The 13,876-nt window shown below is 54.0% G+C and overlaps 1 protein-coding gene across 2 annotated transcripts in view; it reads right to left on the minus strand.

The window, feature by feature from the left end:
* Positions 1-9,405: 9,405 nt before the first annotated feature.
* LOC139235113 (endothelial cell-specific chemotaxis regulator-like) overlaps positions 9,406-13,876 on the minus strand; it is a 39,306-nt gene continuing 34,835 nt past the window's right edge. Inside the window, exons 8-9 of one of the 2 annotated variants that reach the window (XM_070866301.1) lie at positions 11,477-11,547; positions 9,406-10,018 (exon numbers count right to left, since the gene is read on the minus strand). In XM_070866301.1, the coding sequence (XP_070722402.1) occupies positions 10,010-10,018; positions 11,477-11,547 (80 nt within the window). In that variant the 3' untranslated portion in view covers positions 9,406-10,009. Of the gene's footprint in view, positions 10,019-11,429; positions 11,548-13,876 lie in introns of both variants that reach the window. The other variant, XM_070866292.1, reaches the window with a different exon arrangement.

Here is a 13,876-nt window from a genome sequence, read left to right on the forward strand (position 1 = left end):
TATGGGGCTCGGTGTCAAATATTGTTTGATAATCGCTCCTGTGACATTTCACTACAATAAAGGCGCAATATAAATACAAGCTGTTGCTGGTACCCTTTGAAGTTATCACATGACCTCAGTGAATAACTTCCATCTGCTCAGCCAACTTTTCCCGAGATTGTCTCTCTCCCAGCTGCAATCGGTGGTACAGTACGTACACTCTGGATGTTGACTCTTGATGTTTCTGCCAGAGGCGTTAACACTGTCCTGTCCAGTCCTTCTAACCGTAGTGTTTATATTACAGGGTCTATAACACATGTATTTATTAAACTGCCTCCACAGTTTACAACACAATCATGTGCTCCCTCAGTACGAATGGTAAAATCTTTGAAATATGCCAAATCTTGAGACAACCTTCAAGGAGTGTAATTAATGCACAAATCAACTTGCTGTGATTTCATTTTAGAATGTCAGCCGTGGCTCAGTGGGCAGCACTCTCGCCTCTGAGTGAGAAGGTCGTGGGTTCAGGGTTCAGGTCCCACTCCAGGGACTTGAGCACAAAAATCTAGGCTGACACTCCCAGTGCAGTGCTGAGATAATCATCATAGACAGGAATCGAGGAAGACTTCCTTCCACTCTAAGAGTGAGTTCTCAGGTGACTGAACAGTCCAATACAGGAATTACAGTCTCTGTCACAGGTGGGACAGACAGTGGTTGAGGGAAGGGGAGGGTGGGACTGGTTTGCCGCACGCTCCTTCCGCTGCCTGCGCTTGGTTTCTGCATGCTCTCGGCGATGAGACTCGAGGTGCTCAGCGCCCTCCCGGATGCACTTCCTCCACTTAGGGCGGTCTTTGGCCAGGGACTCTCAGGTGTCGGTGGGGATGTTGCACTTTATCAGGGAGGCTTTGAGGGTGTCCTTGTAACGTTTCCTCTGCCCACCTGGGGCTCGCTTGCCGTGTAGGAGTTCTGAGTAGAGCTCTTGCTTTGGGAGTCTCTTGTCGGGCATGCGGACAATGTGGCCTGCCCAGCGGAGCTGGTCGAGTGTGGTCAGTGCTTCGATGCTGGGGGTGTTGGCCTGATCGAGAACACTAACGTTGGTGCGTCTGTCCTCCCAGGGGATTTGCAGGATCTTGCGGAGGCAGTGTTGGTGGTATTTCTCCAGTGCTTTGAGCTGTCTACTGTACATGGTCCATGTCTCTGAGCCATACAGGAGGGCGGGTATCACTACTGCCCTGTTGACCATAAGTTTGGTGCCAGATTTGAGGGCCTGGTCTTCAAACACTCTTCCTCAAGCGGCCGAAGGCTGCACTGGTGCACTGGAGGCGGTGTTGGACCTTGTCATCGATGTCTGCCCTTGCTAGTAATAGGCTCCTGAGGTATGGGAAATGGTCCACGTTGTCCAAGGCCGTGCCGTGGGGTTTGATAATTGGGGGGCAGTGCTGTGTGGTGGGGTCAGGTTGGTGGAGGACCTTTGACTTACAGATGTTTAGTGTAAGGCCCATGCTTTCGTACGCCTTGGTGAAGGTGTTGACGATGGCTTGGAGTTCGGCCTCTGAATGTGTGCAGACGCAAGCGTTGTCCGCGTACGGTAGTTTGATGACAGAGGATGGGACGACTTTGGATCTAGCCTGGAGGCGACAAAGGTTGAACAGGTTCCCACTGGTTCTGCAGTTCCGCTCCAGCGGGGAGCTTGTATTTGGAGTGAGGGTGTTGCCACGATGCCTTGTACTTGTCCCTTTGGCGGAACAAGGTGTTGATGATGACAAGGTCGTGTTCCAGGAATTTTGTCAGGAGCAGGGTACCTCTGGAGTTGGCTTTCCCTACCCCCTCTCTGCCTGTCACACCTCCCAGAGGTCTGTGTCCTTGCCGACCCTGCATTGAAGTCGCCGATCAGGATCAGTTTGTCGTCCTTAGGGACGCGGGACAAGGATTGTTCGAGGCTGGAGTAGAATGCCTCTTTGGCCTCATTTGTTGCAGCGAGTGTTGGGGCATACGCACTGATAACTGCAGCGCGCTGGTTCCGGGATAGGGTGAGCCGAAGTCATGAAACATTCGCTAACCCCGCAGGGGGAGTCTCTGAGGCGGTCGACCAGCTCGTTCCTTGACGGCGAAACCGACTCCGTGACGGCGCCGTTCTGCCTCTGGTTTTCCCTTTCCAGAAGAAGGTGTAACCTCCACCTTGTTCCTTGAGCTGGCCTTCCCCTGCCCGCCGGGTCTCGCTTAGCGCGGCGATGTCGACATCGAAGCGTCTGCGTTTCCGGGCAACTATGGCGGTGCGACGTTCCTGTCTGTCGCTGTTGGGGTTGTCCATGAGGGTCCTGACGTTCCAGGTCCAGAACTTCATGTTAAAGGAGTGGAAGATGCCTGTGCGCGAGTTCTTTTAACGTGGGGTTGGCCGTTGTACACCGCCAACCACACGGGCTGAGCTGAGCAAGGTCTTGGTCCAGTGGCAAGGGGGACCAAGATGACTGGAGACCAGGCACAGCTGTATGGGCCTAGTTGTCCATGGCGAGATGCGGCCTGTAATCTCTCAGGCCCACTCTCCCGAAGGGGAGATGGTGAGAGATCCGAGGCGTAGAGAGTGGGCCTGAGAGATTTGAGGCAATGCTTCCTGCTCCCAGGTATTAGCTCCTGACTGAGGGCAAGCATTGGGATGGCCAGAGGGTCCACTTCGTGGGAGGAGGACGTCAGAGAGGTCGCTGCCATTGTGCTCACCATGTGCTCACCATGTGCTCGCGGCGGAGTGGGACCCAGCGGCCGGGGTGGGGGGGAGATTGGGGGTGGGGGGGGGGGGTGGTGTGTGGGGCCAGGACGTCGCTGGAGGGTTGGAGGCCCAAGCGTGAGGGAGGAGAGCGAAAGTACGGCCCACTAGTGTGGTCGGAGCAGGGCGAAGGCTCGCCGGGCCCATCGGGGATCGGGTGAAGCAGCTGAGCCGGCCACATCCAGTGGGCAGTGGGGAGCGAAAGGCTGGGCAACGGGAAGGTCGAAGGTCGATCCGGGAGGTAGGTCCGACGTTCAGTGATGGAGGTGAGCAGGCACGGTTGGGGGGATGGGCACTGGGCAGCACGGGTTTTAGGGGAAAGGAATATACTTTAGGGGAAGGAAATGCACCCACTATTGGGGCCAGGGGGGTTAAACAATGGGGCGGGGGGGATGGGGAATGAAGAGTGAAGGATGGCATCATGTCCACCATCCTAATGATCCAGTCAGCCCTGCGCTGTCGGAGGGGCGGTACTGAGGGAGCGCCGCACTGTCGGAGGGGCAGTACTGAGGGAGCGCCGCACTGTCGGAGGGGCAGTACTGAGGGAGCGCCGCACTGTCGGAGGGGCAGTACTGAGGGAGCGCCGCACTGTCGGAGTGGCAGTACTGAGGGAGCGCCGCACTGTCGGAGGGGCAGTACTGAGGGAGTGCTGCACTGTCGGAGGGGCAGTACTGAGGGAGCACCGCACTGTCGGAGGGGCAGTACTGAGGGAGCGCCGCACTGTCGGAGTGGCAGTACTGAGGGAGCGCCGCACTGTCGGAGTGGCAGTACTGAGGGAGCGCCACACTGTCGGAGGGGCAGTACTGAGGGAGTGCCGCACTGTCGGAGGGGCAGTACTGAGGGAGCACCGCACTGTCGGAGGGGCGGTACTGAGGGAGCGCCGCACTGTCGGAGTGGCATTACTGAGGGAGCGCCGCACTGTCGGAGGGGCAGTACTGAGGGAGCGCCACACTGTCGGAGGGGCAGTACTGAGAGAGCGCCGCACTGTTGGAGGTGCAGTACTGAGGGAGTGCTGCGCTGTCACGGGGGCAGTACTGAGGGAGTGCTGCATTGTAGGATGTGCCAACTTCGCTTGAGACGTTAAACCGAGGCCCCGTCTGTTCTCTCAGGTGGATGTAAAAGATCCCATGGCACTATTTTGAAGATGAGCAGGGGATTTAACCCCAGTGTCCTGGGGCCAATATTTATCCCTCAACCAACATCACTAAAACAGATTATCTGTTCATTATCACATTGCTGTGTGTGGGAGCTTGCTGTGCGCAAATTGGCTGACGCGTTTCCCACATTACAACAGTGACCACACTCCAAAAGTACTTCATTGGCTGTAAAGCGCTTTGGGACGTCCTGAGGTTGTGAAAGGTGCTATATAAATGCAAGTCTTTCTTTTTTCTTGTGTGTAACTGCAAGGTTACATTTCTTGGCGGCAGTTAACAGACATCAGGAACACAAGAGTTCACCAGTAAAACTGCAAAGTGCATCATAAACTGCATCAAAACTGCTTTGTGCCAAGTTATTTCCAAGTATCATCTTGAGCTCAAATCCTCCGTCTAAATGAGAGGATGTTGCGGAGAGTCACTCCCCGATACCGACTCTGTGCTTACTCTGCACCATCTAGTGGTAATTACTGTATGCTCTCCCAGACTCAGCACAACACTGATCACATCCTCACAACTCATCCCAGCAACAGGGCACCAGCTCCCCTGACAGGGCGCAGGATTCATCAGCATTCTCATGGAAAAGGGTGTGGGACACACACACACAGTCTCCCTCTCTCTCGCACACTCTCTCTCTCTCTCTCTCACACACATACACACTCTCTCTCTCTCGCACACACTCTCTCTCTCTCTCTCTCTCTCGCACACACTCTCTCTCTCTCTCTCGCACACACTCTCTCTCTCTCTCTCTCTCTCACACACACACACACACACTCTCTCTCTCTCTCACACACACACAACTACAACCTGTATTTATATAGCACCTTTAACATGCATAAACATCCCAAGCCACTTTCAGGAGTGTTATAAAATAAAAAATTGACATCGAGCCACATAAGGAGAAATTGTCGCAGGTGACCGAAAGCTGGGACAAAGAGGTAAGTTTTAAGGAGCGTCTTAAAGGAGGAAAGAGATGTAGAGAGGCGGAGAGGTTTAGGGAGGGAGTTCCAGAGCTTGGGGCCCAGGTAACAGAAGGCACGGCCACCGATGGTGGAGCGATTATAAGGGATGCTCAGGAGGGCAGAATTAGAGGAGCGCAGATATCTCGGAGGGCGGGGCGGGGGAGGGGGTTGTGGAGCTGGAGGAGATTACAGAGATAGGGAGGGATGAGACCATGGATAGATTTGTAAATAAGGATGAGAATTTTGAAATCGAGGCGTTGCTTAAAAGGGAGCCAACGTAGGTCAGCGAGCACAGGGGGTGATGGGTGAGCGGGACTTGGTGTGAGTTAGGACACGGGACAGTGAGCACAGGGGGTGATGGGTGAGCGGGACTTGGTGTGAGTTAGGACACGGGACAGTGAGCACAGGGAGTGATGGGTGAGCGGGACTCGTTGCGAGTTAGGACACGGGACAGTGAGCACAGGGGGTGAAAGGTGAGTGGGACTTGGTGCGAGTTAGGACACGGGGTAGCGAGCACAGGGGATGATGGGTGAGCGGGACTCGGTGCGAGTTAGGACACGGGGCAGTGAGCACAGGGGGTGATGGGTGAGTGGGACTTGGTGCGAGTTAGGACACGGGGCAGTGAGCACAGGGGGTGATGGGTGAGCGGGACTCGGTGTGAGTTAGGACACGGGACAGTGAGCACAGGGAGTGATGGGTGAGCGGGACTCGGTGTGAGTTAGGACACGGGACAGTGAGCACAGGGAGTGATGGGTGAGCGGGACTCGGTGCGAGTTAGGACACGGGGCAGTGAGCACAGGGAGTGATGGGTGAGCGGGACTCGGTGTGAGTTAGGACACGGGGCAGTGAGCACAGGGGATGATGGGTGAGCGGGACTCGGTGCGAGTTAGGACACGGGGCAGCGAGCACAGGGGATGATGGGTGAGCGGGACTCGGTGCGAGTTAGGACACGGGGCAGTGAGCACAGGGGGTGATGGGTGAGTGGGACTTGGTGCGAGTTAGGACACGGGGCAGTGAGCACAGGGGGTGATGGGTGAGTGGGACTCGGTGCGAGTTAGGACACGGGGCAGCGAGCACAGGGGATGATGGGTGAGCGGGACTCGGTGCGAGTTAGGACACGGGGCAGTGAGCACAGGGGGTGATGGGTGAGCGGGACTCGCTGCGAGTTAGGACACGGGGCAATGAGCACAGTGGGTGATGGGTGAGCGGGACTCGGTGCGAGTTAGAACACGGGGCAGTGAGCACAGGGTGTGATGGGTGAGCGGGACTCAGTGCGAGTTAGGACACGGGGCAGTGAGCACAGGGATGATGGGTGAGCGGGACTGGGTGCGAGTTAGGACACGGGGCAGCGAGCACAGGGGATGATGGGTGAGCGGGACTCGGTGCGAGTTAGGACACGGGGCAATGAGCACAGTGGGTGATGGGTGAGCGGGACTCGGTGCGAGTTAGGACACGGGGCAGCAAGGGGGTTATGGGTGAACGGGACTTGGTGCGAGTTAGGACACGGGGCAGTGAGCACAGGGATGATGGGTGAGCGGGACTGGGTTCGAGTTAGGACACGGGGCAGTGAGCACAGGGGGTGATGGGTGAGTGGGACTCGGTGCGAGTTAGGACACGGGGCAGCGAGCACAGGGGGTGATGGGTGAGCAGAACTTGGTGCGAGTTAGGACATGAGGCAGCCTAGTTTTGGATGACCTCAAGTTTACATAGGGTAGAATGTGTGAGGCCGGCCAGGAGTGTGTTGGAATAGTCAAGTATGGAGGTAACATAGGCACGGAACTATCAGCCACTGTGATATCGGCTGGCTGGTCATGTCTGGGGTAAGGCGGGATCCTGGGGAGTTATGAATATATGTAGCTGAATAGTTGTTGAATTAGCGGTCAGCTTGCTTAATAAATCTGCTCAACATTGACAATAGTCAAGAAAATTTTTTATTCAATAAGAAACATTCAATCTTCCAATACAACCATCAGAAAGAAATAGAAAGAACTTGCATTTATATAGCGCCTTTCACAACCTCAGGACATCCCAAAGTGCTTTACAGCCAATGTAGTCACTGTTGTAATGTGCGAAATGCAGCAGCCAATTTGCGCACAGCAAGCTCCCACACACAGCAATGTGATAATGACCAGATAATCTGTGTTTGGAGTTAAAATGCTTGTGTAATAATATAAGCTCCTCACCAGGAGAAAACAAGGAAGTAGCCGTTTAATGGGATAAGTGCGGTGGTGGGGAGATGGAGAGAAAGCAGGAACGGGGTACTGAGGGAATGATCAGCCATGATCTTATTGAATGGTGGTGCAGGCTCGAAGGGCCGAATGGCCGACTCCTGCACCTATTGTCTATGTTTCTATGTTTCACTCTCACCCTGCGTGGGGGGTTGGCAATATCCGCGAGGCGCAAGAGTTAGCGGCAAGCGCGGACGTCTCGCCCGCTCAGTAAGATCAGGTCGCCACCCGCGAAAGGAAGTGGAGCGAAGAGGGCGGTAACGGGGAGGGCAACTCCGCAGCGTGACGCACTGGGCCGCGGAGCGCTTCCCTCACTTAACGGGAACTTCCCACTCCGCAGGAGGCAAAGAGGCCGACCCAGGTCCACCGGGGAGCGGGTGGGGAGCGGGTGGGGTGGGGGGAGGGGTTTCCCGCGCGATCATCCACGTGCCGGGCACAACCCCGCCAACACACCGCGTCAGGAGAAAGTAAGGTTTTTGTTACGCGGGTCACCTCCTCTCTAATTGTCGCCCCGACAGGGTGGCCGCCCGACACGCGCCCCCGCGCCCCCGTGCCCCCGCGCGCCCGCGCCCCCGCGCGCCCGCGCCCCCGCGCCCCCGCGCCCCTCCCCGCTGAAGCTGCCGCTGTTTCCGCCCGACGCTTGCTGCAGGGGGGGGGGGGGCGGAGCCAATTCGGGGACGCAGCGCTAAGGGGGGCGATGCGCTCGCCGATGATGTCACAATCTCCGGGCGCAACGCCGTAGCGCCACCGCAAAACTCCCGGCGAAGATGGCGGGAGGCGTTGGTAGCGCCGCACCCGGGCGGGGAGGCGTTAGCGCCCCCATTGGTGCTCCCGGATTTCCAAACCCATGCCTCGCTGGATGGATGGAACGATTCCTGCACAATCGAAATTTTCCTGCCGGACAATTTGGGATGTTCACAAGGCGCTCCCCATTTGAACTTCCATTTTAATTCCAGTGTTTTTTCTTTAAATGTAATATTTGCTTTGGCCAAAACTCACTCTGTGCTCACTCACATAGGTCGGGTTAGTCCCCGGACTGTAAGCTACGGGCAAACATTATCGGCACACGTTCACTGCACGTGTGGAAGTTTTCCAGGCACAAAGGAAAATCGTGCTTGAAAAGGAAGTTAGTTCTGATACCAGTTTCTTACTGCTCCCATTAAATGCGCATAACCTTCAGTTCACTGAGTAATTGTCCCAGTACAGGGCATAACCCAATCACGGCCCCACACCGAGCCAGTATGCCTGCTTTCTCACTGCGCGCTTGCATTACTGCGTCATGTCCGAGTGAACCTTGCAAGGTCACTTCCGAGTGTGCTGAGCACCTCGAGTCTCGTCGCCGAGAGCATGCAGAAAACAAGCGCAGGCAGCGGAAGGAGCGTGCGGCAAACCAGTCCCACCCTCCCCTTCCCTCAACCACTGTCTGTCCCACCTGTGACAGGGACTGTGGTTCCCGTATTGGACTGTTCAGTCACCTGAGAACTCACTTTTAGAGTGGAAGCAAGTCTTCCTCGATTCCGAGGGACTGCCTATGATGATGACATTCTCAACAATTTCTTGCAGGACTCACTGGCAGAGATGGCAAGCAGTTTTGTTACAGATTTCAAAGGTCTAAGGTTATGAAAGGGTAGACGTAGAGAAGATGTTTCCCCCTGTGGGGGAGACCAGAACTAGGGGCCATCAATATCAGACAGTCACTAATAAACCCAATGGGGAATTCAGGAGAAACTTCTTTACCCAGAGAGCGGTGAGAATGTGGAACTCGCTGCCACAGGGAGGGGTTGAGGTGAATAGTATCGATGTATTTAAGGGGAAGCTGGATAAACACATGGGGGAGAAAGGGATAGAAGGATATGGTGATGGGGTGAGATGGAGAGAGGTGGGAGGGGGCTGGTGTGGAGCATAAACCCCGGCACGGAGCGGTGGGACATAAACCCCGGCACGGAGCGGTGGGGCATAAACCCCGGCACGGAGCGGTGGGACATAAACCCCGGCACGGAGCGGTGGGACATAAACCCCGGCACGGAGCGGTGGGACATAAACCCCGGCACGGAGCGGTGGGACATAAACCCCGGCACGGAGCGGTGGGGCATAAACCCCGGCACGGAGCGGTGGGACATAAACCCCGGCACGGAGCGCTGGGGCATAAACCCTGGCACGGAGCGGTGGGGCATAAACCCCGGCACGGAGCGGTGGGGCATAAACCCCGGCACGGAGCGCTGGGGCATAAACCCCGGCACGGAGCAGTGGGACATAAACCCCGGCACGGAGCGGTGGGACATAAACCCCGGCACGGAGCAGTGGGACATAAACCCCGGCACGGAGCGGTGGGACATAAACCCCGGCACGGAGCGGTGGGACATAAACCCCGGCACGGAGCGGTGGGACATAAACCCCGGCACGGAGCGGTGGGGCCAATGGCCTGTTCCTGGGCCGTACACTCTGTGATTCTATGTTATGAAGAATTGAACTATGTGACTGTTAGCAATGCAACAGGAAACACTGAACATATCTCCAAAGAAATAACTAGAGGCCGTTATTACCAGAATTAATGGAGCTTTACTAATGAAAACACCACAATGGGGATATGAGTTGCCACTCAGTGCTCGAACAGATCAGTGCTGAATTGATCATCAATTGCCCTTTACACCTGAAGAACCTCCGTCACAGAAAGCAACTCAAATTATGTCCGTCTTCGCTAAGTTTGAGATTTTGAAAATACTCCGAAATTGGGCCTATGTCTTGGGACACACAGCCGCTCACAACAACCCAGCGGTTGTGGTCGTTGACGATAAATTGATGAATCTTTGCACCGTCCCAAATATCCGGGGTAGGGTCTCAATTGTGAATAAGGCTCCTTGCAATAGCAGTCTCTGACTCGATCGATCGCCGTGCTGTGTGTGATTCAGAGAAAGTCTTTGCTCGTTATGGAATCTGCAATAAATAACAAAACAACACAGACCATGAACATTAAGTCGGAAATTCATTTTATGCTAAAGGTACCAACTTGAAGTTCACCTGGTTCTCAACCGATCTCACCGACCGTCACCCCCCCACCCCCCGGTCTCACTATCACCCCCCCCCACAACCCCCCGACTCACCGCCCCCTGTCCCCCACACCCCCCCGACTCACCGCACCCCCCCCCCCCGGTCTCACCATCTGTCCCCAGACCTGGTTTGACCATATTAAGGACCACTGGACCTTCCTCTCCTCTGCCCAATCCTCCCATTACAGCCCATCATCCTGGAGAATATTGGTCGGAAAAATAGAAAAGCAGAGTATTTTTTAAACGGTGAGAGATTGGGAAATGTTGGTGTTCAGAGGGACCTGGGTGACCTTGTACACCAATCACTGAAAGTTAACATGCAGGTACAGCAAGTGATTAAAGCAAATGGTATGTTGGCCTTTATTACAAGAGGATTTGAGTATTAGAGTAAAGACGTGTTACTGCGATTATATCGGGCCCTGGTGAGACCGCACCTGGAGTATTGTGTACAGTGTCGGTCTCCTTACCTAAGGAAGGATATACTTGCCATAGAGGGAGTGCAGCGAGGGTTCACCAGACTGATTCCTGGGATGGGGGGGATTGTCCTATGAGGAGAGATTGAGCAGACTAGGCTGATATTCTCTAGAGTTTAGAAGAATGAGAGGTGATCTCATTGAAACATACCAGATTCTGAGGGGGATTGACAGGGTAGATGCAGGGAGGATGTTTCCCCCGGGCTGGGGAGTCTAGAACCAGGGGTCACAGTCTCAGGATAAGGGCTCGGCCATTTAGGACTGAGATGAGGAGGAATTTCTTCACTCAGAGGGGGGTGAATCTTTGGAATTCTCTGCCCCAGAGGGCTGTGGAGGCTCAGTCTTTGAGTATATTCAAGGCTGAGATCGATAGATTTTTGGACTCTCGGGGAATCGAGGGATATGGGGATCAGGCGGGAAAGTGGAGTTGAGGTCGAAGATCAGCCATGATTTTATTGAATGGCGGAGCAGGCCTGAGGGGCCGAATGGCCGACTCCTGCTCCTAATTCTTATAAGTCCTTATAGTTCTCAGACTCCTTTTCTCCATGGTCGTCCATCTCCTTAAACCCCTGTCCCTTGTCTTTTTTTGCCCTCCCCTCTATTGCAAGTGCGATGAGCTCACGGATTTTCTCGTCATCGCGACGGAGGCCATGTGATCAGCTGCTTGCCCTTCCCACTTGCCCCCTGACCAAACCCCAGAACCCCCTTTCATTCAAGCCCTGGCCCCCTGGGATGGGGGGCTATCAGCCCGTGCTATTTGCAGTTTGACGGGAGGGGGGACCAGATTTACTTTGCACACTATTCCGCGGTAGTAGCACTCGATACCTCCCCAGTGTTACAGGCAGTAAAGGGGACAGTCACGGTGCCTGTACCTCCAACACCTCAGCAGGCTCCTCAACCTTTCCGTTTTCCACCGGCTCGTCCTTCCCCGGAGACGCCTCACCTGCGACAGGTAAACACCAAAGGTAAACCCGGCGGCAACTTAAATATAAAATCAGACAACGCTGGAAAAACTCGGAACGAAGGGTCATCGACCTGAAACGTTAACTCTCTTTCTCTCTCCACAGATGCTGCCCGACCCGCTGAGTATTTCCAGCATTTTTCTGTTTTAGTTTCAGGTTCCAGCATCCACAGTGTTTTGCTTTTGCATTACCGCGCAAATTAAATATTGCTATTTGCTGACAAAGTTGGGAGGGGTGGGGGGGGGTTGTTGCCGGATGAACAGACTGCTCCTTGACCTCTGGGGCCTGCGATTTAAGCAGCCCAGATTCATCGGGGCATGTGTCTCCTCTCCCCGTCACCATCACCGCTCCTTTGTGAGATGCCGCTGCTCGGGCTCAGAGGGTTTATGATGGGCGTCCCTCCTCACGAGGAAACGTGGCCTCCCGCAGTTTGTGGTAAACCGGAAAGCTGACCGGCAAAAACACGAAGGGAGTGTAAGTGGACAACGCCCCATTTGGGACGGTAACGTTTACAAGTTTGGAAAAATTAGCTCCAGACACTCGCGGTTTCAAACCTTTGAGAAAAATCGTCGTTTACGCTCCAAGAAGTAAGCGGAGTTGTCATATATGTATACTCTGTACATACTATGCTGGTACCACTAGAGGGTGCAACTGTGGGAGGCCCAGGCAGCTGCAGGTATAAAAGGCTGGTCACCACACATTATCGTCATCCTCATCGCCAGTTAATGTGTCTCTATTTATCTATAGAATAACTCCACGAGGCCCAGAGCTGTGCTTGAACTGCTGTGACCTTAGTCTCTTTATTCAAACTGCAGAATCAAAGGTGACCAAGCCTTTTATACCTGCTGCTGCCTAGGCCTCCCACAGTTGCACCCTCTAGTGGTACCAGCATTGTATGACAGGAATGGTAAATCCCACAAACAGCAATGTGATAATGACCAGGTAACGGGCTAGGCTATCCTATCATTTTTGGCAATTTTCTCGGCGGTACAGCTGTTTGTCCGTCCTGTGAAAGTTCCCCCCTTAGTTTTTTCTGGTGGTATTGCCCACATCTCGAAACGCCGGCCGGGACCAACTGCCAGGGCGTGAGTTTGGCCTCAAGGGAAGCCTGTCCCGGTCGCCGAGGGAACCGCCCGGTGAAAGCTGCTTAAACAGGGAGATAGACGAGTACTCTGCAAAGAAAGGTAAATTAAAGGTAATTTTAAAACAGCGATTAGGTGCAAAACTGCCATGGGAATGCTTTGTACATTTTTATTATTTTTTCTTAATTGAAATTTTTTTAAAGTTTCCCACCTCTCTCGGCCCAGCCTGCAACCTCGGGCTAAATTTTTTAAAAACCGCCCGTTTTACTTAGTTTCTCCTTAACCGCCGAGAATAAGGGTGCAAGGCCCATTTTCTCGCCAAGCGATTAGTTTTAGACATAGAAACATAGAAACATAGAAAATAGGTGCAGGAGTAGGCCATTCAGCCCTTCTAGCCTGCACCGCCATTCAATGAGTTCATGGCTGAACATGAAACTTCAGTACCCCCCTTCCTGCTTTCTCACCATACCCCTTGATCCCCCGAGTAGTAAGGACTTCATCTAACTCCCTTTTGAATATATTTAGTGAATTGGCCTCAACTACTTTCTGTGGTAGAGAATTCCACAGGTTCACCACTCTCTGGGTGAAGAAGTTTCTCCTCATCTCGGTCCTAAATGGCTTACCCCTTATCCTCAGACTGTGACCCCTGGTTCTGGACTTCCCCAACATTGGGAACATTCTTTCTGCATCTAACCTGTCTAAACCCGTCAGAATTTTAAACGTTTCTATGAGGTCCCCTCTCATTCTTCTGAACTCCAGTGAATACAAGCCCAGTTGATCCAATCTTTCTTGATAGGTCAGTCCCGCCATCCCGGGAATCAGTCTGGTGAACCTTCGCTGCACTCCCTCAATAGCAAGAATGTCCTTCCTCAGGTTAGGAGACCAAAACTGTACACAATACTCCAGGTGTGGCCTCACCAAGGCCCTGTACAACTGTAGCAACACCTCCCTGCCCCTGTACTCAAATCCCCTCGCTATGAAGGCCAACATGCCATTTGCTTTCTTAACCGCCTGCTGCACCTGCATGCCAACCTTCAATGACTGATGTACCATGACACCCAGGTCTCTTTGCACCTCCCCTTTTCCTAATCTGTCACCATTCAGATAATAGTCTGTCTCTCTGTTTTTACCACCAAAGTGGATAACCTCACATTTATCCACATTATACTTCATCTGCCATGCATTTGCCCACTCACCTAACCTATCCAAGTCACTCTGCAGCCTAATA

Source organism: Pristiophorus japonicus, chromosome 2 (assembly GCF_044704955.1).
Source record: "Pristiophorus japonicus isolate sPriJap1 chromosome 2, sPriJap1.hap1, whole genome shotgun sequence".
NCBI classification, from domain to species: domain Eukaryota; kingdom Metazoa; phylum Chordata; class Chondrichthyes; family Pristiophoridae; genus Pristiophorus; species Pristiophorus japonicus.